The sequence below is a fragment of the Lissotriton vulgaris genome, chromosome 1_1 (genome assembly GCF_964263255.1).
Source record: "Lissotriton vulgaris chromosome 1_1, aLisVul1.2, whole genome shotgun sequence".
NCBI classification, from domain to species: domain Eukaryota; kingdom Metazoa; phylum Chordata; class Amphibia; order Caudata; family Salamandridae; genus Lissotriton; species Lissotriton vulgaris.
The window spans coordinates 586839807-586866743 of NC_141685.1; the positions used below are offsets into that span (position 1 = coordinate 586839807).

At 44.1% G+C, this 26937-nt stretch overlaps 1 protein-coding gene across 1 annotated transcript in view; it reads right to left on the bottom strand.

The window, feature by feature from the left end:
• Positions 1–26937, bottom strand: part of LOC147747517 (di-N-acetylchitobiase-like) — a 144980-nt gene that overhangs the window by 24686 nt on the left and 93357 nt on the right. Inside the window, exons 3-4 of the mRNA XM_086953982.1 lie at positions 21814–22022; positions 12821–12983 (exon numbers count right to left, since the gene is read on the bottom strand). Of these exons, the coding sequence (XP_086810108.1) occupies positions 12821–12983; positions 21814–22022 (372 nt within the window). The remainder of the gene's footprint in view (positions 1–12820; positions 12984–21813; positions 22023–26937) is intronic.

Here is a 26937-nt window from a genome sequence, read left to right on the forward strand (position 1 = left end):
CAATATTACATTGAAAATTCTCTTTATACGGGAAAAGTAGAAAACATATTGGGCCATATGTAGGTGGCAAAATACCGGTCGGTAACGGCCGATTACGGCCGTTACCGACCGGTATTTGTAATTCCAGATGTAGGGGGCCAGAAAATTACCGATTCTGTATATTTACCGAAACGGTAATTTTACCGAATCGGTAAATTACCGAATCGGTAAATGTACAGAATCGGTAATTTGGGATGTAGGTGGCACTGGAAACAGTGCCACAGGCCCTTAGAAATTAGATATTTACCATGAAATACAATGGCATGGTAAATAACGAATTTCTGTGTACATGCACATCTGTGCATGTACACCTGTGCCATGTGGCACACATACATGCCCTAAGGGCATGTGTGTGTGTCACATTGCACACAAGCCAGAATCAGGGGTGCAACAGGGTGTCAAAGTGACACCCTGTCCCCCTTGACAAAACGGTAAAATTACTGAATCGGTATTTACCGATTCGGTAATTGCCATTGATTCCTACGGGCCTCAAGGCCCATAGGAATCAATGGCAATTACCGAATTGGTAAATACCGATTCGGTAATTACCGAATATTACCGATTCGGTAATATTTAAAGAATTATTACCTACATGGCATTTACCGAATTGTAAATACCGAATCGGTAAAATTCTGTCTTTACGATTCGGTAAATGCCATTTACCTACATATGGCAACTAATCTGACATATAAGCAAAGCACAAAATAACCCCACAATGCGACGCAAAGAAAAAGAGAGAATAGAACATTTAAAACATAAATGAAGAGGGAGAAACAAATAAGACAACACACGTCACTTTCTCCAGGACAAAATATAATTTAATAATCTGAAACGCACATGGAGTTACAAAAACAATTCATAAACTCTTATTTATATCTCAGAGCATTCATCACTACATTATTTGTGTGGTTCAGCAGTTAGTAATATAACATTCAGATTATTATAATAAATTGTGTTATATATATTTTTCATACAGGCTTTTAAATATTGTTCTTTTCTGAACATTTGTGGGAGAAATTATTTGATTTTTTTTCCTGATGAAGGTGATAAAAATCTATATTCCACTGAAACGCGGCAACATATATTGTGTGTACTCAATCTGCTCAACATTGTGATACTATAAGTAAGCACCACTTGGAAACCTCATGCACCTTGTACAATGATCATAACAGATTAGTAACAGTGGAAAGAGTGTTGTCTTATTTGTTTCTCCCTCTTCATTTATGTTTTAATTGTTTCTTAAGTGTTCTATTTTCTTTTTTCCTTGCGCTGCATTGTGGAGTCATGTTATAATTTGAATATATATCAAATGAGATGTTTTTAACTTTTCCTACATTAAGAGGATTTTAATGTAACATGGACATACACTTTTATATGTGATTTAAATATTTTACAAAGTGCTGGCAAGCACTTCATTAAAACTCTATATTATGACACTTATGTGGTACTAGCTTTGTTTTCCTTGGGCTGAGGAGGGCTGTCAGCCTGATTTAAGATTGAGCAAGAGGTTGTGGAATATATGAGTATGAATTACTGACATCCCAAGGGGAGTTTTTACTTTACTGTAGAGTGGAGTGCCACAGAGTGCCGTAAAGAGGTATTGTGTGAAATGGAGTAAAGTGGAGCGGAGTAGCATGGAGTGCTATAGAGTAGAGTGGCGTAGAGTGGCGCGAGTGGTGATACTTAGAGTGGCTTAGAATGGTGAGGCATAGAGAATAGTGGCGTAGAGTGGAGCCTTCAAATTAATAAAACAAGAGAGATGGGCCCGATATACCGAGTGGAAGGAGCACGTTTTAAAACGTAAAGTAAAACCTCCCCTTGGGAAGTCAGTAAACCCCCATCGGGAGGTCAGCAAACAGGCTTGGGGATCCTCCTGTAGGCGCGGTGGTGGCGGGCCGCCAAACTCATATGGCACTAAGTGTTCTTGGTTGATTCTGAAGAGTCTCAAAATACACTCCCCCCTCCACACAGGTACCTATTTTTCGAAGTGCCTCTTGAATAAATTCCTGAAATAGGATACAATTAACTGTATTTACCCCTGTTCTGTTACCCCATTTTTGTTTCGTGTGATGCTCAGATACACGTTTGGAACAGGGAAAGAACAGGAAAACTTTCTTGCTCTTACCAGTATTCGCTTTTTCTCACCCACTAGCTACACCACATCAGACATTACTTTGTCTATTACTTCTTCCTTCTGATTACCTAGAGAAAGGGGGCCCTAATTCCTACAAAATCATGTCATTGTCAAACCTCTCTAAGAACACAAATGAGTGGCAGAGCTTACAAAAACAGTAATTGCAGATTATTATCACTGCATCCCAATGGAATCTCCTCTTCTCTCCAGCCACCTTGTCCTGGGTGGAATTACTAGCAAAATCTCTGCAGATCTCCTGAAATACTAAAATTCCCTAAGGGTGTTATTTCGCCCCCCTCAGTTACTAAAGCCAATCTATCCATCTCTATCTTTACTAATAGCAAAATTATGGTCCAGGCCACACATGATAGTTTTAAACTATTCGATCTGCAGTTTATGACCCTTCTCTCCCACAAGAATGACCTCTCTCATCCATGAAGGTTCACCTCCCTTTTGACAGAAGCATCTCAACCGTGTCCAGAACCTACAGAGAAGTACCTCTCATTGCCTCTTGCTCCAATGCACAGCTACTCAATTCCTTCCTGAGGAAACATTCCCACCCATTAGATTCTCCTATCTCCTTTTGTCTCGACAATCAAAATGACACAGAGGACAAGGTGAAAGATTTGTCTGAACTTTTAGTAAGAACTACTTTACAGATCTCCATTGACCCTACTATTTTGCTCCTGGGCAGTGGTGTGAATAAGAACTCCATCATCATTACTCACCTACCCCAGAATATCACTTGCACCTGAACCCCTCCAGTATTCCAGTGCGTCCCACCAAATCATTAACATACCGCACAAATATCAACTGCATTGAAAAACTGGAAAATGCACCTTCAGTCACTTTGGTTGTCCATTATTTTCAAATTCTATTCTTAAACATGAGGCACCGTCTCACCATTTCAAAGGGCAAGAAAAGCTAGCAACAGAATATGACCAGGTAATAAGCATCACATTGCTGCCCTATGTACTTAGCAAGCTCCCTACCAAATTGGACCATAATTGTGAGGAACTTGGATCACTGCTGACTGACCTCAAAAGCACTTGCTTTACTATAGCATCCCGTGAGGATATAGTGACATCCAATCTCTGTCCATCCCCCACATGGTCCCTTACTGCCTCAAATATATATACAGAAACACACAGTAACAAGGATCCACTATCACCTCCCCAAAAGTCCCAGCTACAGGATCGTGATTAACATGCTGCTTTAATTTTTTTCTATGGGATCTAACTTATTCTCATTGTTTAGAAGAACTGTCTAGTAGTCTTTGGGACCAACTGCCTTGGCCAATGGCATCTAGCTAAGCTCCACAGCATCCTTGATGTCGTGCAGCACAACAAAATTTGTTGAAACATCCACCGCGGCATTTTGTAGTTGCGCACACATTCAATATGACCTAGCCGTCAGCAAAAAGTAACAAAGTTTGCTTCAAAAGAGAGAAGGAAACAAGTAATGCGTTCATACTCCAGGGGAGAGACAAACACCAGAATAGAAAGAAAAGCCCACACACACTGATGAATAAGAAGCAAGCAAATGTGTAAAGTCAACGAATGGTTAGCAATGGTTGGGCAATAAGGTCACTGTAATCAAACATACTTCTTGCAACAGACAGTGCATATGTTGTCTAGCAGGTGAAACCTAAAAATAGAGTGCCATCCTACATCAAACTAGTTAACCTCAACAACCTAGTAGAAATGAGACTAAAAACATTCAGGGCTTCTTTAAAGTGAAGTAGTGTGGCTCACTGGTTAGAGGCGGCAGACCCGAGAGCAGAGGACGGCCCGGGACCAGGGTTCGATTCCCGGCGCGGCAGGTTTCTGGACTAGGGTCAGCGGACTCGATAATTCTCTCGCCTCGGTGCCCACTCTGATCAGCGATCACACTCGGCAACTCTGGGCATTAGCTTGCCTCATCTTCACTAACGGCCCCACCAGACCGCCGGGGATGCCTGGTCTCACCCTGGAGATACCCATTAAGGGACCATCTCTCAGGGAAGCCAGGAAGGGTTTCGCAGCGGTCGAAGCGCCTTGGGACCCTACGGGTAAGTAGTGCGCTATATAAATGCCAATACATTACAATACATTTACATTTACATTTACATACATTTACATTTACTTTAAGTAATCCTTCCAATGTCTTTAGTTGGGAATGAAAATAGCTGAGCTAGTTCTAACTTAAAGCACTAAAGCAGAGAGTGCTCCTAGTATCTGGAATTCCCTCCATCTGACAATCTGGATAAAATCTGCCTGTGAGACTAAATAAAAGCTCTGCTGTTTTATTAATACCCCACACTTAGAAACAGTTTTCAATACCAAGAGACAAATATCAAGGAAAACCAATTATAAACCCTGGGTAGATAGTGAGACTTTACTCCATCTCTCAAATACTCAGAGGATTCTATATGTTTACATTTATTATTAACTGCATATCATATTATAACTAGATGTTATACATAGATTAGAACGTAAACCCTCATGGATATTACATAACTAGTGATGTAGGGTATTACGGAGCCTAGTTTATTTTGTAAGCTATTGGCTTGTTTTTTTTGTGTGGTAGCTTTGATGTAACATTTGAGTGGTAACTTGGCCTTGTGAGCACAGATTGCTTAATAAAGATTAATGTTCATTTTCATATGTTTAAGTTGGCCGTGGGAAACTGGCAATTGAAGAAACATGGCTTTGAAATGTTGCACAGCATGCATGATTACTGTGTTTTTCCTTTTAACAAAACAGTCAAAATAGGCTCTATGCTGAGGTGCTGGTTGAGGTGAACTGTAATTTTTTATTGGCTTCACAGGAAGCTGAGCTCTAACGGTACGTACTTCTGTAATGAGTCCAGGTCTTTTCCTGTTTGTTGGACTAGGCCCTCTCTGCAGGGTCATCTTCACCCATCTGGTTTACAGATTTTCGTTTAGGATAGTATTAGGACTATGTGCACTTTACCACTTCTAAACAGTGCTAAAGTGCTTGTGCTCTCTCCCTAGCACATCGTACATTTGACTTACACCTGATTGGCATATCTAATTAGTTCTATGCCCCTTGTATATGGTACTACATGTACTGAGGGTCTGTAAATTAAATGCTGCTAGTGGGCCTGTAGCACTTAATGGACCACCCACTAAGGCAGCACTCTTAAACAAGTTCCAGGCCTGCTACTGAAGCTTGTGGTTTAGTTTTAAACTTCCAATTCGACCTGGTAAAATAAAGAGTTCACAAAATGCAACTAATCTTGATCAACAGCATGAGATTCACAAGCACTGGAATTACGTAGTTTCATTGTCTTTCTTAAAATTTCAGCACAGGGTTTTCGTAACACTTTAACAACGCAAGAGTTTGATGAACACGGGCACTATAATGTTCCTTTGTTCTTATAAAATCTTCAGCACAAGGTTTTCGTAAAACCCTAATAACGTTAAAAAGATCAAGCAAAAATCATGAAATCAATTGTTACTTGCATTTAAGTCACAAGTTTTCACAACACGGGAACAATCGAATTAACAGCTTTAGTAAAAGACCTCGTATGACTGCGATACAAAGAATCACCGGTTAACACTCATTTCTTAACATAAGACCTTGTACGACTGCAAGACAAAGAATCACTCACCTCGGAAACAGGTTAATTAATCACAAGAACTAAATTCATGTACCTACCTGGACTAAGCTTTAGTTTCTGCTATGTTTTCAGGAGAAATCCCCTGAAGAAGGGTAATACCCGAAATGCATTGGGCGTACTTATGTTTTGAATATATGAGTTTGATCATTCAAAATGGATGTTATGAAATAAATAAAAAAAATATTTGAGAACAAAATCTTTTCAACGTTTGAAAAACTTTATTTAAAAAGGACAATTGAGTGCGAAATGGAGACACCCCCCATAAATAGGGGATAGCGCATCAAGTGAATTACCTATCCTCATACTCATGAGGATTCACTAATCAGAACCAGCACCAGTAAAAAGACGGAAATTTCTCACCCAATTCACAAGTTAGTGTGTGAGTCCTATGTGGATTCATATACAAAATAAACCTTTTGCCAGGCCCGAACCTTCCTTTCTAATACATATAAGTCACCACTATGGCAGGCCCTAAACAGCTTATAGGGCAGATTGCATGTAAACTGTGGGACGTATTTTTAAGTTTTACATGTCCTGGTAGTGAGAAACTCCTAAATTCATTTCTTACTGGAAGGACTATCCCATCAATAGGATAACAATGGGTTACCTTATCATATTTAATAAGGGGTAACTTTTGATTGGGAACAGGTAGAAATGTCAAGTTTGGACTCAAAGGAATTGTAATTTAAAATCCTCTTTAATGGTAAAGTCAGATTTTTTTAACGTAATTCTGAAAGTGCAACTATTAGAAAGTTGCCATTTTCCTTTCCTGACCATTTGGGTGCCTGTTGCATGTGTTCTGGGGCATATAAATGTGAATAGCTTGGCAGTTAGCCATTGAGTATTCCTCCCAGACAGTAAGACATAGGGGGGCAGGATGAGCCATTTTTGAGTTTGGGTAGGGCTGTTCTCTACCCCACTCACATTTCAAAGAGCTGCATCCAACACCTGCAGGGGGTAGCTGATACCTGCTGCCCTTAATTTTGTCTGAGAAATACTTAGCTAGTTTACCTTCCAAAATGTGTGTGGAAATGATCTTGCTCAAGGCACTAAGGCTCTTTAAGGAGTTCAGAAATGGGACTAATTATTTTGAAATGTTTGGGCACCGACAATTGTTTTGCAAGTAATAATCTAATTTTTACTTTTAATTAGCAAATAATATTTACACCTTTGCTTAATATTTGCCTCCTTATCCATCTGATTATGCTTTCTATGGCAGGTTTCCTCAGTTTGGTTTTCTACTCTAGGGGCTTACCCAATTACAGCCACCTGAGTGTTAAAGGGAACAATTATTTTCCTAAAATGTATACGTTTTGGGTGGGGTAGATATAAAAGGTTTTAACTACATCGTTAAGGATGGAGTCATAAGTTAACTTAAGGGGAGGGGCTTCCTTTCCAGAAATGTTATTTCTGATCATTTTGGGAGATATTCTAAGGGTGTGTTGTTATTTTCTTTTGTCCAGGATTAACTCAGTTGGAGAGTTTTTACTTTCAGAGATCTAGCTGAATGACACACACCATTCTTTTGTAACCCCAGATTACTTGGAACCTTGGCAAGGGTAGGGAAGATCTTACCAGAACAATATGTGTGGATAATATAGGAAGTCCCCTCACTTTAAAGGCTGCACCAGGTATAGATTGTGGACCTCCTGAGACCTCAAAAGTACACTCCTGGACCTGTGGTTATTATAGAGGTACGACTGCCTTGTTCCACAGAGGACTGTCCTACACCTTGAGAAGGAAGACTGGACCTTCTCACGTCATCTCAGGCCAACTTGAGTGATTCCATGGGTCATTTGGCTGACCTCCTTTTTGGCGCTACGGGGACAACGCAAGCTCCAGGGGCCTCCTGCAACTACCCAGTTGGCCTGCTACACGCGACCTGCCTGAAACTCCAACTGGCCCTGCCTGAGCCCTGCTGGCCTCTGCTGGGGTGACTCTCTGAACCCCAAGAGGTGCATCCCCAGTTCCTGGACCCTGACTTGCCTAACTGAAGATCCATTAAAGCCAACGTGATGCAAAGCCACGGCGCATAACTGCAAGCTTCATCGGAACCAACACGGGTGACGCAAAGCCATGGCAAGCCTCCCCCACAGCTGGAAGCTTAATTAGAACCGATGCAGAGCCATGCAAAGCCCGGCAAACCCTTTCAGCACAGCTGCAAGCTTCATTGGAACAGACGGGGTGAGACGCAAAGCCTCGCCACACAGATGCAAGCCTCTTCTGCACTGACGCTGAACAACAGAAGCAACACCACGTAGACCTCGCACCAAGGACATAAGGTACAACTCCCAGCGGGCTAAACTTTGTCCTGTGCCTGGTCTGTGCTTCATCTTGGTCATCCGAAATACCCTTTGTTGGTGCTGTGCACCATTTAGCGACATTTTGTACGTACAACTTTAAACTTCAATTTCTCTCGTTCTACTGATTGAACTTTTGTCATTCTGGTATCATTTTATTTATTGTAGAATATTTTACTTTTCTAAATTGGTTTTGGATTTTTTTCTTGCATTGTGTTTTTCCTTTATTACTGTTTGTGTGCTGCATAACTACTTTGGTCATTGCCTCTTAGATAGGCCTGACTGCTTTTGTGCCAAGCTGCCAGAGGATTAAGTATAGGTTAATTTAGGGACTTTTGAAGTTCGCTCTGACAAGGATTGTGCTTGTTGCTTGAGAGGGGCTTCCACCCCTCTCAACAATTACACTTTTTGCTGTGGACTATGTTGAAGAGTCCATTGTACCGAATAAGCGCAAAGCTGTGATATCATTTTCTTGTATATAGGTAAAAGGGCATATATTAATATTAAGTTGTTTAGCCTGTTGTACTTAACAATTTCTACAATGCTGATTGGTTTCTGCCATATATATCTTGTTAGAGATCAGTTGTCTGGTTGGCCAAGGTATGCACCCTGTCCAAGCAGGAACCACAATTCTAGTCAGGGTAGGACACACTACAATCTAAATTATCCTGTGCTTTACCCTAAATTACTCTGCGCTTTCCTACTGGTAGCTTGGCACAGAGTAGTCGATGAGTAAAGTACTTGTGCAACACTTTAAGCAGTAAGACAGTAAAAACACCACAAAAGGACCCCACACAGGTTTAGAAACATAAGTGTAGCTTTATAAATAAATCAAGACAAAAGGACAACAATCCAATGTGTAGAAGTCGAGATATACATTTTAAAGATTAAATACAAAAATAGCTCTAAGAGGCAAATGGTTCTCAAAGAGTTAGTTAGTTACACTGGACTGGGACAAAGTCAAGAGATCAGGCTGCCATCGATGGAGCGTAGGCTGGATACATGACTCATGCAGGGCCCACTGAGTAAATCTACCTTGATCCTTGTTGCAGCCCGAGATGTTTTAGTATCGTTGAGCGAAGCTCCAGTTCCGGTCGCAGCGGCTCCGAAGGTGAATGCTGCAAGGGCGATGCATCGATCTTGTCCACAACGTGGCGGTGATGCGTTGGTTCCGTGTCCATGGATACTGATGAGATGCAGAGGTTCCTACCACGATGCACAGGTTTGGTTCCTGCAGCAGCAGTAATTGGTCAATTTTGCTCCCACAGTAGAAGATGCGTCGGTTCCACTGGAGCAAACCCGAGGTCTACTTCCGAGGGTCCGGGACTGGGGTGGCACCACATGGCAGGACAGACTCACAAGCAGAAGAGCCCAGAATTTGGAACAGAAGGGTTGTAAGTCTTTAGTGATCCTGATACCTAGGCAACAGGGGGCAAGCCAGCAAGCCCTTGGAGTCACCCTGGATTCAAGTGATGCAGGTCCAATCCTTCTCACCCAGGCAGAGAGAGAGCAGCAGGCAGCAGGGCAACACAGCAAGGCAAGAGTTGGTGGTGTCAGAGATCCATCACTTGTACCCAGTTGTGCCTTTGAAGTGGGGAAGATTTCAAAGAAAGGCTTTAAAGGGCATAGAGTCCCTGCCCTGGCTCCAGACTTACTATGGGGAGGGGAATTACGTTGTGAGGGTACATGCACAGCCCATTCAGGTGCACGTGTCAACTCCTCCCTCCCATCCTGCCCAGGATGACCCATCAGGATGTGAATGGCCCACCAGGCACATCTAAGCTCTCTTGTGTGTGGCTGTGTAGAGGGCATGCACAAAGCTCCGCTGTCATTCACCCCAGGCATGCATTGGAGACAGACAGAAGGCACTGAATGGTTAAAGTAAATCAACTTTCTAGAAGTGGCATTTTCAGGCTATGAATCTAAATTTCAACTTTGCCATAAGTGGAGATTTTCAATTGTGAGTCCAGAGACACCAAACTCAAAATGCCTATCTTTTCCCAATTGGAAATTACACTTATTAAAGGAAAAAATGTATTCCCAATGTTAACCTAGGGAGAGCTAGGCCTTGCAGTAGTGAAAAACACATTTGAGAGTGAGAGTTTTTCACTACCAGGACATGTCAAACTTAGAAGTATATGTCCTGTCCTACCTTTAAATACATTGCACCCTGCTCTCTGCGTTATGTAGGGCTTACCTTAAGGTTGCCTTATATGTATAAAAAGGGATGGTTTAGACCAGACAAGAGGTTTATGTTGTAGGTAGGTCGACATGTCAGTGTAAACTGCATGCCAAGGCCCTGCAATGGCAGGCCTGAGGCGTGGTTAGAGGGCTACTTAAGTGGGTGGCACAATAAGTGCTGAAGGCCCCCTAACAGCATTTCATTTACAGACCTTGGGCACATGTAGTGCATTTACTAGGAACTTAAAAGTAAATTGAATATGGCAATTTGAGATGAGGCAATATTACCATGTCTAAGGGAGCGTGCACAAGCTCTTTAGCACTGGTTAGCAGTGGTAAAGTGCACAGAGTCCTAAAGCCAGCAAAAATGAGATCAGAAAAATGGAGGAGGTAGGCAAAAAGTTGGGGGAAGACCACCCTAAGACTGTCAGGTCTAATACATCTTTATTAGTACAGCCTATGGAGCCTTTTCACACCATGCAATGGGCATGCTTCTCTACACCTTTTAGGATGTATGGCAGACTTTCCGTGCTTTCATACCAAGCAGCCTCTGTGATAGAATGCTATTTGATTTTGTACTTAAAATATTTTGAAGATTTTTTCCGTATTCTTATCGAGCAGTCCTTAAGACAATTTGCTTGTGGACTCTGCTCTTAGAATACTTTTGGATGTAGATCTTAAGTTATCCTTTTCTTAGGATTGTCATGTAGATGAGCAAGGGCACCTTGAAGGAAAACTGAACTGTTTTCCAGCTCGTAATTTTGTTTTATGTAAATGCAAAGCTCAAATAAAATAATAAAGGCAGCACAATTCAGTTTTATTAAACATGGCATTTCCCAGCTGCCCTACTCACACATATCAGTAGATAGAAGACAATGCAGTATTTTGAAATAAGTTGGGATAAGTGTCACTGCTTGAAACTCTATGCACAGTTTAATATTTGTATTTGACTTCCCCATGTACATAAAATCGTCAAACTGACAAGTGTTAGCAAAGCATATTTTAGATATGATCAAGTAGTCATATAGGCTGCCTCCATATTGTTGCTGCCTCTTTCCTTCACCCCTGCGATTTGACCTGTCGGATTTAGGATTTTTGAAAAGCACATAGGGTTGTTGTTCATGGAAGAGTTAGTGCCTGGGTGCCAGTGAGCTATATCAGTATGATGCTGAATTTATTTAGCATTTAATCTAGGGCATTTCCATGATGTTGATGTGATTTTTGTTTGTGAGTCAATTGGTGTGTGTTGAAAAGAACCCTCCCCTGGTGTTTAGTGAAATGGCTCCTATGTGGCTTTGTGGTGGGAAACATACATGCAGTGACTTTATGCAGCTGTCAATGCAAAGGTGAAAGTACAAACCACTCAGGCGGAAACTAAAGGGAGGGGACAACGTAAAAGTAGGTATCGCAAGTGTCACAGATGGACAGCGAGTACTCAACCATCCTTATTGCTCAATGAAAGTGGCCATATCAAGCTAAAAGGAAACAATAGCCAGCACAACAATGAGGAGCAAGACAGGGGGGGGAGAAGATGTCCTGCAAACGATGCACTCTTATGGAGTACTGAAGCTTAAAGAAGAATATAGCCCTGTAAGCAAAAACAGTGGTAGGACACTTGGCAAGGCAGAAGTACTTGGGCCAGGCTTTAGGGGAAGGAGAAACACACACAGCGGATGTGAAGCTGGCTCATGTTGACCAAAGAGAAGCAAGGAAATGAAAGTGGTGATATGCCAACCAATGGTAAGCAATGGGTGGGCTTGAAGCCTGCAGTAAGTAAACAAAATGTCTTGTAAGAGATAGTGCATGTGTTGTCTCAAGCAAGACATGAAAACATGCATTTCGACAATGATACCTGGTTCTTCTATATCTGCTGTATACAACAGAATTGAGTACAAATAAATTTCTGATTAGCTTTCTTGCTTACCAACTTAGTTGGTTTGGTGTCTTAACCCCTTAAGTGCTGCTGACGGCCAATGGTCGTCAGCAGCGCTACCTCCCCAGTGCTGCGCACGACCATTGAACGTCCATTCAGCACTAGTTCTAATGGACAGCGCAGCACTGGGGAGGAATGTGTAATAGCAGCTATGAGGTTAAAATGACATTTTCCCACTTACACCTCTTGATGATCCAGCCATCACCAACCTCCTGCAATTCACGCATCACTCCACTGATGCGATAGTATAAAATATAATTTAGCCTCATTAATACATGCAACTTTTTAGAAGAACATGCACATATTATACTTGTTATTTTGCTTTCTCTTGCAGGAGACTGCCATGTCTTCATTTTACAGAGTTGTTTAACATAGTCTGTGCTTGCCCTCATTCTGGTATCATGCTACTCATTTTCCTTCTAGAGAAGCTGTGCAAAATGGAGATTTGGCAATATCTGTGAATAAAAAAACTCAAAACAGCATGGTTATGTCACATGGAAAGACTGTGGTTATGAATCATGAAATATGCCAACAATAAGGCTTATAAAAACAAATGGTACTAGAGTTTCTCATTGAAAACACCTTTATAGAACTTTTTTAAATTCTCACCAGCTAATGCCTCTTTGTAAGGTGAATTGGCTCCAGCCACTCCAACTGAATACCACATATCATAAGACATCACAAACAGGTAGTCACAAGCATTAGCAATTGCACTGTAATTATAGCACCTTCCAACTGCACCATTTGGAGACCACGTTCCATCGAAAGATACCTGAGAAGAAAGAGAGAGACTTTCAGGAGAAGCAATACTTTGAAACAAATATTTTTAATTGTCATAAGATTTTTAATAAGCGATCAAACAACAAACAGTGTTTCTACCTGGGTGTTTCAAGAAATGCATATGTGTACTTTATATATACCAGATATTGAAATAGAAAGTTTTTCATTGCATCTTCACCATATTAAAACGTAACCTCCTAGGACCAGATGTAGGTAGCCCTTTACCGATCGGAATCGGCCGAAAATACCGATTTTCGGCCGTTTCCGATCAGTAAAGGGCTATTGAGATGTAGGTGCACATTTTCGGTAATTTTACCGAATCGGTATCATTACCGAATCGGTAAATTTACCGATTCAGTAATATGTACCGAATCGGTAAAATAATTACCGATTCGGTAATATTTACCGATTCGGTAAAATTACCGAAAATGCAATGTAGGTAGGCAATGTACCTTCTGCACATGGCTTACAGAATCGGTATTTTACCATGGAATACAAATCCATGGTAAAATACCGATTCCGGTGTGCATGCACATGTGTGCATGCACACCTATGTCATGTGACAGGCAGACCTGCCCTTAGGGCAGGTATGCCTGCCACATGGCACCTGTGCCTGTTTTGGGGGTGCCAGAGGGTGTCAAAGTGACACCCCCTGCACCCTTGTGAATTCTTAAATTACCGATTCGGTAAATACCGAATCGGTAATGCCTAATCATTCCTATGGGCTTCAAAGCCCATAGGAATGAATGGACATTACCGATTCGGTATTTACCGAATCGGTAATTAAAGAATTGTTAAGGATTCGGTAACGAATCCAGATGTTGGGACCTACATACCATTTACCGATTTTGAAATACCGAATCGGTAGGATTCGGTATTTCAAAATCGGTAAATGGGATTTACCTACATCGGGCCCTTAGTGTCTAAGAAAAGCACAGCACATTACAATTTTTTAAATTTCAGGGTGCTGTTAAGTTGGCTGTAGACAATGTATGCATTTGCCATTCTCAAGACTATTTTCTGAAATATTTTTCTACAAAATAATTGTATGAAGAGGCTAACCAGAAACTGAATGTGGTGGGTGGGCATGGCTAAAAGTTTAGGTATGAGTTCCAGCTGTAAGTGCACTGACCACCACCTGAGGTAAACATTGAAAGATAGCCAAGGAAGTAGGACATATTCTTAATCTGCCTAACATTTCCACGTGTCACCTTTGTCTATACACTACTAGTACCTCCACAGCTCTGCTACCTATCCTGACCATTATACCTATGGGACTCTAGCCCGATATGCCATTACTTTAAAAAAATAATTACCAGTTGTATTACCCATTGTGGGGTTTAGAGTTAGGACTAGCATTAATTGTATTTATTTATATAAAAAATGATTTATCATGGTGGAATTAAATTTAGGAATTGTGTAAGGGTATGGGTGTGAGTTAGAGACAGCATTAGGGCTAGGGAGAGGGAGCCTTTTTGAAAATTAAAGTCTTTTTAATATTATTTAATTTGATTAAAAAGAAAACATTAAACAATGATTAGTGTTAGAGATAAGACTAAAATTATTGTATCATGAAGTCTAAAAATAAATTTGAATTCATTTAATTTAAATGATAAATGCATTTGTTTAGGATTATTGTGAGGCATTTGGGTAGGATCGTCACTACAGGTTGGCATTACAAACAACTTACTTACCTTTGGTAATGCTCTTTAGGACACTCCAACAGCATATTCCTCATCTTATAAAAACCCATAGGCGCCAGACTGGATCCGGAGACCTTTTATAGCGTCGCTTTCTTAGGCCAGTATGAGGGGTCAGCTGGCTGATGTCAGATCAGTCCCGCCCTGAAAGTGACATCAGAGATGCATATAGACGCAACATCTGTGCGGTGATGCCATTTCTTTCTTGAATCTGTCCAAGTCCTCGGACAAGTAGCTTTATAACTTACTAGATGTGACAGTGTGCTTATCTCTAGATTCGGACCTTTCTATGTAAGGAGGTGAGGAATCTAAAATTAGACAGAGTATCTCCCAGAAAGATAGTTGTCGTGGGTAAGTAACTTGTTCTTCTGATGGATACATCTAACCGCAGATTCCTCACTTTGTGAATGGATACTAAAGCAGCACCACCCAAGGTGGTGGTGGGTCTGTGTAACAGTTCAGTCTAAAACGTCCTCATGACAAAAATGCCCATCCCAATGGACCTGACTGTCAAGGCAATAGTGCTTTGTGAACTTGTGCACTAATGCCCACGTAGCAGGTTGAGAGTTAGCCTGGACAAAGGCTCCATGTGCCAACACAGTGTTAGCAGCCTTGACTCTGGGGGAAGGAACATTCAGAGCTTTTGGAGGCTGCTTCTTCATCAAAACATAGCAGATCAGAATCAAGAGGACTATTCATTGTGAAAGGTTCTGCTTTCGCACCACCTTTCCCTTCTTTGCCCCAGTGAACCCCACAAAGAGCTGATCGTCCAACAGATGGTCCTTGGTACGATCGATGTAAAAGCTCAGCACTCCTTTGGAGTCCAAACGATAGATGGTTAAGGTGGAGAAAGAATGTCAGAAGAGCAATGGAATGTCTGTCAGGAAAGGAAGTCAACTTTGTCAGGAATGTTGCTCTGGTCCATGACATCAGTTTGTCAGGAAAAAAGGTGGCGTATTGAAAAAGCCTCAATCTTGCTCACACAACAAGCTGAAATTATCACAATGTGAAAAACAGTTTTAAGAGTCATGAGACGCAAAGGATAGTTGTGCGTTGGCCCATATGGGGTGCACATAAGGTATGTGAGAACCAAATGAAGGCCCCACTGAAACATCATGCAGGATTTAGGTGGAAGCCTATATACTAAACCTATAAGAAAAGACATCGAAACAGCTGATTTAAACATGGATGGTTGGTCCAGTAAATGCAAAAGGGCAGAAAGGGCTGACAAAGACCCTTTAACAGTTGTCAACTGCAAGGCCTTGCTGGGCTAAACACAACATAAGCAATAAGACATCCAACAGCTTTGCCGGTAATGGGTCCATATTGCAGGCACCACACAGGGCCACAAGCCTGCCCCAGCAACCAGAGTAGACTTTTTTAGATGGGCGCCTGGCCACCTAAATGACATCCATGAAGAGGGTGAAATGCAGTCAACAGCAGCTGCTCAATCTCCATGCATTGATGTGTAGACTTCACAGGCCTGGGTGCAAGACCCTGCCCTGCTGCTGTGACTGAAGAGTCTCCCAAAACAGCAGTCCGAGTGGATAGATACTTATACCCAAATCCACTAGGATAACCCAGGCCTGGACATTACGGATATTTTTCAGAAATCTAGAAAGATGAGGAAAAGGTGGAAAGGCGTACATAAAGGAGCACAGAAAGTTAAACTCCATCGTAGTCAGAATGCGTCTCCAAAGGACAGCCCTATTAGGAACTCCAGTGCACTAGTGTTGACATTTTGGATGGCCAAGAGATCAAGCCAGGTTTTTCCCCCTTAGAAGATGCCCTGTGCCATCGTAGGGTGTAACTCTCATTTGTCAGCATTGCTAGCTGAGTTTGTCCAACCCGGTATTTAAAGATTCCTTCCGGTGTGTGGCAAGCAGGGTGATGTCCTGACTACTACACCAGATCGAGAAGCGCTGAGCTTCTTGGCACAGGACTTGGAACCCATGACCACATTCCACCCTGCTTGTCGCAGTGCCACGTGGTGGTTGTGTAGTGCATGAGAACCTGAACCAGTCTCCCTTTGTCGGACGGTTAATAGACCTTCAACTCTGAGTGAACGGCCTGCAACACTAATAGGTTGCTGTGGAACAGGGCTCTACCAGAGACCATAGTCCTCTTATCTCCATCTCTCCCAGAAGACTTCCACAAGTCAGCAGTGACGCATCTGTCTGCATAGGGAGAGGAGTCTAATGCAGGTCTAATTGCAGTTGAGCAGCCACCACTGCACGTCTCCAACTCCCTTGAAGCAGAGCCCACTGAAACCTAAAATCCCACTGAATAAAACTGAATGTGCCATCTGGCATGGTTGACAAGCGGGATGCAAAATGCAGGAGTCCAAGAAGTGTAAGAGCCACTCTCACAAAACTCCAGGACAGAGGTTGAAACATCAGGATCTTTCCCAAATAAGCTAGACTTGTTGACCATAGGGAAGGCTCGAAAGTACATTGTATGCAGAATGGCTCTGATGAATGGGGGCATCTGCAAAGGAGTCAGGTGTAACTTTGGCACATTGGTCTAGAACTCAAAGATGTTAGCAAGTTTGCCATCATCTGGATGAGGCCTACAACTGACTGTGGCAAGTCTGCCTGCAACAGCCAGTCGTCGAGCTAGGGAAAGACTGGTATACCCAACCTCTGATGATGTGCTGCAACCACGTCCATCACTTTTGTGAACACCTGAGGGGTACAGGCAAGGCAGAAGTGGAGCACACCAAACGGAATACATTATTGCCACGCCCTGAAACACAGGTAACGCCCGCAGGTCCTCAGGATAGAATTATTAAAATAAGCACCCTGCTGATCCAGAGCTACCATCCAGAATCCTGCATCCAGGAAAGAGAGATCCTTAATTACTGTGAGTAATTTGTCCTTGTTCAGGATGAAGTTGAGAGGACGAAGATCTGAAATAGGACAAAGGACTTCATCCATCTTTGGCACGAGGAAATAACAAGAGTAACATCCTGTTCCTAGTTCAGGTGAAGGTACCTCTCTCTGGCTTCCTTGTCCAAAAGAACCTGGACTTTTTTTCTGCAGAATGGACAAATGTATCCCTGGAAGCTGCTCTGATGCAGGTGGAATGTGTGGCAGGTCAGACAGAAATGGCATGGATTAACCCGGTTGGATTATTTGGAGAAGCCACTTGCTGGATCTAATACTATGACACCCTTCAAGGTAATAACTTACCCTGCCTTTTACAGGGTGGCCATGTGCCTCGGAGGGCAAACTAAAGAGGCTTGGACGCCGAAGAAGGAGGAGCAGAAGCACTGGACAGTACTCTTCCGATACTAGCTAGGACATTGTCAGCTGCTCCCTGAATTTAGTCTCAAAAGGACTGGGAGGTCTGTTGTTGGGGCAGTCGGCCTTGGTGTTGTCTTTGAACATCTTCCAAAGCCTGGAAAGGGGTGAAACTGTTGGGGATACTGACGCACAGGCACAGAAATGCCTAGGAAGTGAGCTGCAGCCCTGCTTTCTTGTAAGTACTCGAGTGCCAAATATGCCTTCTCTCCTAAGACATAATAAAATGACGCTTGGATTTCACTGGAAAAACCCATGGATCACATCCACGTGCGGCACTAAAGCACCGCTCCAGTTCAGAACAAATTATATACTTTGCTGCATCTTGGCCATCCTGAATGATCTGCGCTAAATTGGCATGAAATCCGTTAGGAACTGTCAGCAAGATCGCTCTGAGCATATTTCACAATAGAGTAGAATATCTTCTAAAGAAGGAGCTGGCATTGACAGAAAGAAGGGTGGGACTGGCCGAAGAAAACATTTTTTCCCCAAATGCCCTAGACAAATGTGTTGTGTCAAGGGGAGTTGTCACAAATGAGTCTGGGCACAGCCTGCTCATAGATGCCCGGACAACCAGGGTTTCATGTGGAGGATGTTGAGAAAAGAAGGCAGAGTTTCCTGGGTCTGTTGGATCTAGCCACCTGCCTATTTACCAGGAAAGCCAAGAGCATGGCTTGGCCCACGTGCAACATTAACGTATCCGCGAGGACCTCATTAAAAGGTAAAGGTGGCTATGTCAAAGCCTGGCAAGGCTGTAGAATTTCTGACAGGATTTGGTTATGATTTCTATGGATGGGAGCTGCAAATCTAGGACCTATGCTGCACGCCTGAAACTGCAGTAAATTACACTGAATATTCTCTGTTGATGGACTGGGGAAATGGACAGAAATCAGTGTCAGTGGAAGTATCCAAACCACCAGCTTCTTGTAGATCCACTAGCAAACTTTCAGAGTCAGACAAAACAAACAGGTTCTCCTCTAGCATCGACACAGCAGGAACCAGAGTGTGTCTTGGCACCGGGATGGAAGTTGGGAAGGGCATTGGCCCTTGACGGCGAGGACCATGCAGTAGGGTCAAGAGGCACGGGCAGCATCGAGAATGGACCTGCTGACAGTAATCGGACTGCAGGCCCCCTACGATTCATGGGCCCCAAATGCATGCCAGAGGGAGCGGAAGGGTGGCAAATATAAGCAACATGGCTGCTTAGAAAGACTCTATCTACTGCAATATCACAGACGGACATGGAAATTTAGGATGCATTGGGATAAGTTGTGAAATCGATTCCTCAGTGGGAGACCGGAAAGAACCGTGGCCTAGTAGGGACTTCTCTTGTCGAGAGTGGTGAAATGGGAGGAATCTTAATTCATTTTCTTGCTTTTCTTTATCTTTGACTGACCTGAGGATTTTGACTAAGAGGAATATCTTTTGCAACAAAGAGCTTGAGAGCAGAACAAGTTGGCACTCGACTTCAACCAGGACCATGAGTTAAGCACCTTCCGACGGTGCTCAGCAACAACGTTTTACAGCAAGCAAATGATGGACGGAATGCTGACAATGCAAACATTCTCCCCCAGTCAAAAGATCTGGGTTAAATCCATCGTTCTTTTGCCCACTACGCCACCCCAGTTTGAACTCAGCTTCATGGGAACAGTCCAGACCGAACAGCCACGCCAGGTCCTCCCTGGACCTGAAACAAGCATCCTGGGACCAGTTTCAGGGTATGTCACCCTTCTTCAGCCAGGCTAGCTTGAATCCAGTGGCACAATGAGCAAGGGGCCCACGTCTGGGCATACCCATCCCACTTAGGGTGAAAAGTGTTACAGCAAACAAATGATGGACGGAATGCTGACAATGCAAACGTTCTCCCCCAGTCAAAAGATCTGGTTTAAATCCATTGTTCTGGGTCCTGCGCTCACTGTGCCACTGGAATCAAGCTATCCTGGCTGAATAGGGGTGAAACCCCAAAACCGGTCCTAGGATGCTTGTTTCCGGTCCAGGGAGGACCTGGCTTGGCAGTTCGGGCTGGACTGTTCCCATGAGGCACAGGGTCAACACTGATTTGCATATGGCCAGGTCTAAACTGGGGTGGCATGGTGAGCAAAAGAATGATGGACTTAACCCAGATCTCTTGACTAGGGGTAAATGTTTTGATTTGTTCTGCATTCCGTCCATCAATTGTGTGTCTTTTACTTTCTGGCCCGAAGTGCGCCAGGTATGTCCAGACGTGGGTCCTGGGCTCACTTTGCCACTGGAATCAAGCTTTCCTGGCTGAAGAGGGGTGAAACCCTGAAACCGGTCCTAGGATGCTTGTTTCCAGTCCAGGGAGAACCTGGGTTGGCAGTTCAGGCTGGACTGTTCCCATGAGGCACAGGGTCAAGACTGATTTGCATATGGCCAGGTCTAAACTGGGGTGGCATGGTGAGCAAAAGAATGATGGACTTAACCCAGATCGCTTGACGGGGGTGAATTTTTTGATTTGTTCTGCATTCCGTCCAGCAATTGTGTGTCTTTTGCAGCAACAAAGTTTGGCATCATGGTCCAAGATCACTGTTGGGTTCATCCAGACACAGTCCTCGCCGGCGTTAGAGTCATGCGATGACCCTAGACACCAAAGACATACCTTGTGGGGATCTTTTACAGACATCTGTTTGGGATGGTCCAGCAAGGCTTGAACCATGTGGTCTTAAGTGGAGCCATATTTCCTTGTACACTGTAGAAGAATTTAGCAAAAAAAAGTTTATCAAAGATGATGAAAAAGATTGAGTGCGGGCTCCGTTTCCATTGCCGAAGGGGTTGAATGAAAGGAACTGACGTTAGTGTGCATGTGGTGGCACTTGTATGCTCACATTATTGCATAATGTAGTAAAAATTGGTGGAAAAATATTCTTGAACATAGTGGCGCTTGTGACATCCAATCTAAATTATGGGACTTTAGAAGCACTCACTGCAAAATGACAATATGAGGAGTCAGTAGGTGTGTGGGGCATTGAATATGAGAAGAAAGATTGTTCCTACTAACTCATAGACCCACCAATTTTAATGAGGTTTTATAACTTGTTCAATTAAGTTTATCTGCAAACTGATTTTTATTGATTGAGAAACTGCAATTGTTTTGTATGAAGTTTTTGTGGCACACCAATTTTAATGACTAATAACAACACACTGAATGCGTAGCATGCCCTTGGAATACATACAATGACTCTTGAGACACATCAAACAGGTCTAAAGGTACACAATATAATTAGTATGAATTTTTCAATAGATGTCATATCATAGTGTATTTAAAATTCAACAACTGATCTGTATAGATCTCCTGGAGTCGCTGAATTGGAAATACTTTACAATAACCATTACACAAATTGACTAGCACACCTTCTTAAAGAAAGTTACGAATGAGAACTATAACCACCATGTCCTTTGGTACGGTTTCGTTTTTGGCATTATGCGAAAATAGGCATAACCTATTTAGGAAATACTATAATGCATTCAGAATATAGAAAAGTAAAGATGATGACATGCCATATGTAGTAATTATTAAAACATAGTTTTAAAAATAGCGATGTAACAATTAAAAAAGTTAAAAGGATTAAATTAGTATTAGGTGTAAAATCAGAGTTTAGTTTATTACTTAGTGAGAGGATGTGGATTAAGTGGAGAAGCCATGTTTTGGGAAGTTTGTTAGTGCACCATCTTTTTATGGTTTCATCCTTATTATAAAAATAATAATGGAACATCAAAAATTGGTCACCAAGAATTTGACATTCTGCAGTATTATTTTCTTTATACCTTTCTTCGTTGTCATATACAACCTAGTTCTTACCTGCGACCCCTGAATTTCTTTGTGAAAGGCCTCAGCTGTTTCTTGAACAAGAGCTGTCAAAGCATTGTATTCAGGGGAATATAATCTAACATCTTCCTCGATGTCGAGATTAATCCCGTCTAGGTGCATCTTCTTGGCCTGATCCAGCTGCTGGGCTATCCAGGCAGTACGGTTTCCTGGGTCAATCACATCTTTCAGTCCGACATTACCTATGAGAGGGAGTTTTTATAGAAACATTACACAGAAACAATTTCTTTAGCAAATATTGATAAATATTGCTAAATGGTAATTAAAGGAAGAGAATAAGGGTTTACAACTGAGCTATGCTTCTTGATTAGTATGGATGCACAATAATAACAGAGCTTCAAATCAAATGAGTCAAGTGTAGAACCCATTTTTGGCAGGACAGCAATGAACTGAACTGCTTATATACAAATCCAGGTATTGGTGCTTTCTAAAAAAACACAATATGGCCGGGATACCCATCACCCCCTCCCAACACAATCCCCAAGAATGGGAAGACGGAAACGGTTCTTGAACTTTTGGAAGGCGGGAGGGAGTTACCCTCCCGGCCGTATTTATTAAAATATGAAACAAAATGAAAACATTAAAATAACAGTTTCATATCATGTACAATTTAATTTATACATTACGATGTTTATTGGCTAACCTTAACATATCTCTAATACAAAGGTTCTCCGAGCCGATTCTAAAACATCCTGTAAATGCATTTCTCAAAATTCAAATTGTACATCCTAACATTACGGGCCAACGGCAAGGTCGTAACCGGTGTCAGATCCCTAATACCAGAACTCCCCCCCTTACTTGTGAGGGGCGGGCGCACAGAGGACTGTACCTCTGTGCCAACTTCCAATTTCCCTTGTCTTAACGGGGGCCCCATATTTACTCGACGCCATCTTGGTGGTCGTCCGAGGACTTGTGTGAGGTGTCTAGAAGGTAGCGTAGACCCCCCTCCCACCCCACACTGCTTACCACATCCGCCGTCGCGGATGTCCTGGCCCCGGGAAATTCCAAGGAGGGGCCCGTAGCCCCTCCTCCCCAGGGAGGGGCCTATGACCGCCTTCCCTTTCGGCGTTCCCATCCTTAGAAGGGTACCGCCTCCCCGTGTGAGGGGCCAATGGCCACCTCCCCCCGGGCGCTCCCATCCATAATGGGTGGCGCCCCACCTCTAGGGATCTTCCAATTACTGCTCACCGATCATGACCTTACCGCCCGACCAAAAAATAAATACAACATTTTTTAACCTAATGAGGATGAAATAAATAGTTATGCTGGGCATTTCAACTTATAACTTTTATTCAAGCAATACCCTCTTTCAACTCAGTTGCGATACCACCCCTAAGTACATGCAAACAGGGCAACCATTTTATTGTCACATCAAAATTCCAAACTTTATTAAACACAACCTGAAAAGAGATAATACTTCATTAACACCATCGATGCTAGCGTTATTTTCCTCCTGTGCTGGATACTCTGGATTCCCATTGTTCATGACGAGCTGGGCTCGTCATCAGTGTTTGAGGAGGCTACACCATGACGAGCCCAGCTCGTCATCAGCCTCGAAGGGGTTAATCGACATTATTGTATTACAAAACGCTGTCATCAGGGGCTGGTGGGTGGGTCAAAATTGGCTCTTTGTTCCGTCTCGGGCTCACGTGCAACGAAGAGGTGCAGCTTCCAAGCACAGGAACAAGAGGATGCTTCCTTGGATTGTCGCTCCTTTCATTCTTCTTTGGGAGGGCGTGGACCCTCCTCCGACCGCCTACGGGGCGTGGCTGACGGTGTAGGTGTCTAGGACAACCCCTCTTGGGCGGGAAAAGGCGCGCCCCGGCTACGCCGCTTCGGGCATACCAGCCGTGACACGCCTCCCGCCCAAAATGGTTTCCCGGGGGGATCGGGGCACCCGTCCATACGTTCGGGGGGACCGAGTGGTCGCCCCTTTCCATATGGCCGGGATACCCATCACCCCCTCCCAACACAATCCCCAAGAATGGGAAGACGGAAACGGTTCTTGAACTTTTGGAAGGCGGGAGGGAGTTACCCTCCTGGCCGTATTTATTAAAATATGAAACAAAATGAAAACATTAAAATAACAGTTTCATATCATGTACAATTTCATTTATACATTACGATGCTAATTGGCTAACCTTAACATATCTCTAATACAAAGGTTCTCCTAGCCGATTCTAAAACATCCTGTAAATGCATTTCTCAAAATTCAAATTGTACATCCTAACATTACGGGCCAACGGCAAGGTCGTAACCGGTGTCAGATCCCTAATACCAGAACTCCCCCCCTTACTTGTGAAGGGCGGGCGCACAGAGGACTGTACCTCTGTGCCAACTTCCAATTTCCCTTGTCTTAACGGGGGCCCCATATTTACTCGACGCCATCTTGGTGGTCGTCCGAGGACTCGTGTGAGGTGTCTAGAAGGTAGCATAGACCCCCCTCCCACCCCACACTGCTTACCACATCCGCCGTCGCGGATGTCCTGGCCCCGGGAAATTCCAAGGAGGGGCCCGTAGCCCCTTCTCCCCAGGGAGGGGCCTATGACCGCCTTCCCTTTCGGCGGTCCCATCCTTAGAAGGGTACCGCCTCCCCGTGTGAGGGGCCAATGGCCGCCTCCCCCCGGGCGCTCCCATCCATAATGGGTGGCGCCCCACCTCTAGGGATCTTCCAATTACTGCTCACCGATCATGACCTTACCGCCACAGGCCGGATAGTTGACCGGCTATCCGGACCCCCCACAAAAGCTCCTACTAAAGGTCATGGCTACATAAACTCTTTAACCAAGCTATGAAGTCTCCTATGAGTAAGACATTACCCTCCCGGGACAAATGGACCCCATCCTCCTAATACATATGGTCCCCCCGGATACATCCGTGTGGAATACAATGCAATTTACCTGTACGAAACAACCTACTCATTTTGTTATTAACCTTCTTTACCGACTGGTTCAAAGCTGACAAAGAGAGGGCCCCCCGCCACACATTCCGAGGAATCATGTGTGACCATGCAATTGTGCACCCCGGAACCCTTCTCGCCAACCAACTTACTGCGGACAAAATTGACTCGAGAAGTACTCGTCGACCAATGGTCACCAAATCATTGCCCCCAAGATGCACTATGATAACAGATGGCGGTGACCTCGTCCGCCCTAACAGTCCCTCAATAAAACTTTGAAACTGGTCAATACAGAGCCCGCCCCTTCCGTGGAAGGTCACCCTGTACCCGTATTCCCCAGCCACGTGAATCATGTCACCTGCTTTGAATACGTCAGCTGCGCGCCTCACGAATGAGTGGCCAACGACCCACACCACTCTTTCCTCAGCCGGTGATCTTTGACCGCTGGTCCCCAGGTGTCGGGTCAACTGCACAGTCCGCCCCGCAAAGCCTGCTCGCGAAACTGTAAACCAAACAGAAAACAAGAAGCGTGAGTACATGACATAAGCTTCACAACATGTGCAACCGCACGTACCTTTTATAACAGTTCGAGGACCAACGCCCCAACTGTTTCACCTTTTCAACACTCAGACCCCTGGCTGTAGCCTCTGTAGCAGCCCCTATCCGGAAGGAATGGGTCCCAAAATCGCTCGGGTTCAAGCCCACTGCCGCGATTGCCATTGTTAACACCCGCTGAAACTGAAACCTAGTCAGTGGGGTGGCGTCGGTGTGCCTCAGCAAGCTTCCCCCCCATGATGCCGCCCTCTGCGCTAAATACTCCTCCACGCATTTTACCGGGCACATGGGAGATCCCGGAATCCGCTGGACTACCACACTGTCCCCGATCGCTCCATGATCGGTCTTGGACCTGGCTATTGAGACTACCATTGTCTCCCCCTTAATTTGAATGTGTTCTCGACACAGACCTCCCCCCGTATCCTGCTTGTTTCTTGCTACCAGTTCGCTTACCCGCATAGCCCCATGGAATGCTAATGCAAAAGCGGCCCGGAACAGCACCGTCTCTGATTGAGATGCACATGTCGCAGGGAGTACGGACATTAACAGGGACAACCTTGCTAGACCTATCGGGTGCCTCTCATCCACTCTACGACCCTCAAGGCGTTGCCACCCACGCAGTGCCTTCTGTACAAGAAAGGACGCTGTGGGGTCCTGGATTCCATGAGCCCGCGCCATGAAGGAAATGGCGGCCTATTGGCTGTCGCCACTGATCTGCCTGCCTGATGTAGTGATACCAGGAATTTCAGGACATACTCCTCCTGCCCCCACTGCTCCCCCCTAGCTGAACCCAAAAATGACCAATAGGAACGGAACGCCCCTTCATAAGCCTTCCTTGTCCTGGGTGCTAGACTCTCTCCCACAAGGTTTTGTAATCCGGGGCACCGAGCGACCAGAGAGCTTCGGGAAATGGTGCCGCCACCAAGTCCGCTGAGGGCAGAAAACCCCGGAAGGCCTGCATATGGGAACGAGAGAGTGCATCAGCTGCCTGATTCAGTACACCCGGCACGTGTCTTGCCCTAAAGTGGACGTTTAGTCTCATACATAACAGGACAATTTCCTTCAGCAATCTCAAAATCCATTTGCAGCGTGCTGCCTGATTATTGATACATTCCACAACAGTCATATTATCAGACCAGAACACCACAGAGCGATCACGAAACCCCTCTGGCCATGTTTTTAAGGCCACCAGAATGGGGAACAGCTCAAGAAACCCAATGTTACCTGTGAGCCCATCGTCGTGCCACCACACCGGCCAGGTTCGTGCCGACCATTGATTACCAAATATGGCGCCAAAACCTACACTCCCTGCCGAGTCGGTCCACAACCCCAGCTCTTCGGAGGAAACTGGCGGTTTGGTCCACACGACACGACCGTTGAAATCCGCCAGAAATCCCAGCCATATGCGCATATCCTGGCGAACCTCTGCTGACAGTCTAGTGCGGTGGTGCCCTTCCTTGAGGCCAACCATAGCTTGGGCGATAGAGCGGGAAAAGGGGCGAGCCATCGGTATCACTCTAAGGGCAAAGTTAAGCTGACCCACAGCTTGTTGCAACTGATGAAGAGTTACTTTTCTCTCGCCGAGGCACATTTCGAGCGAGGCCTTAAATTTCATTACCTTCTCTTTGGGCAAGCGGAAGCAC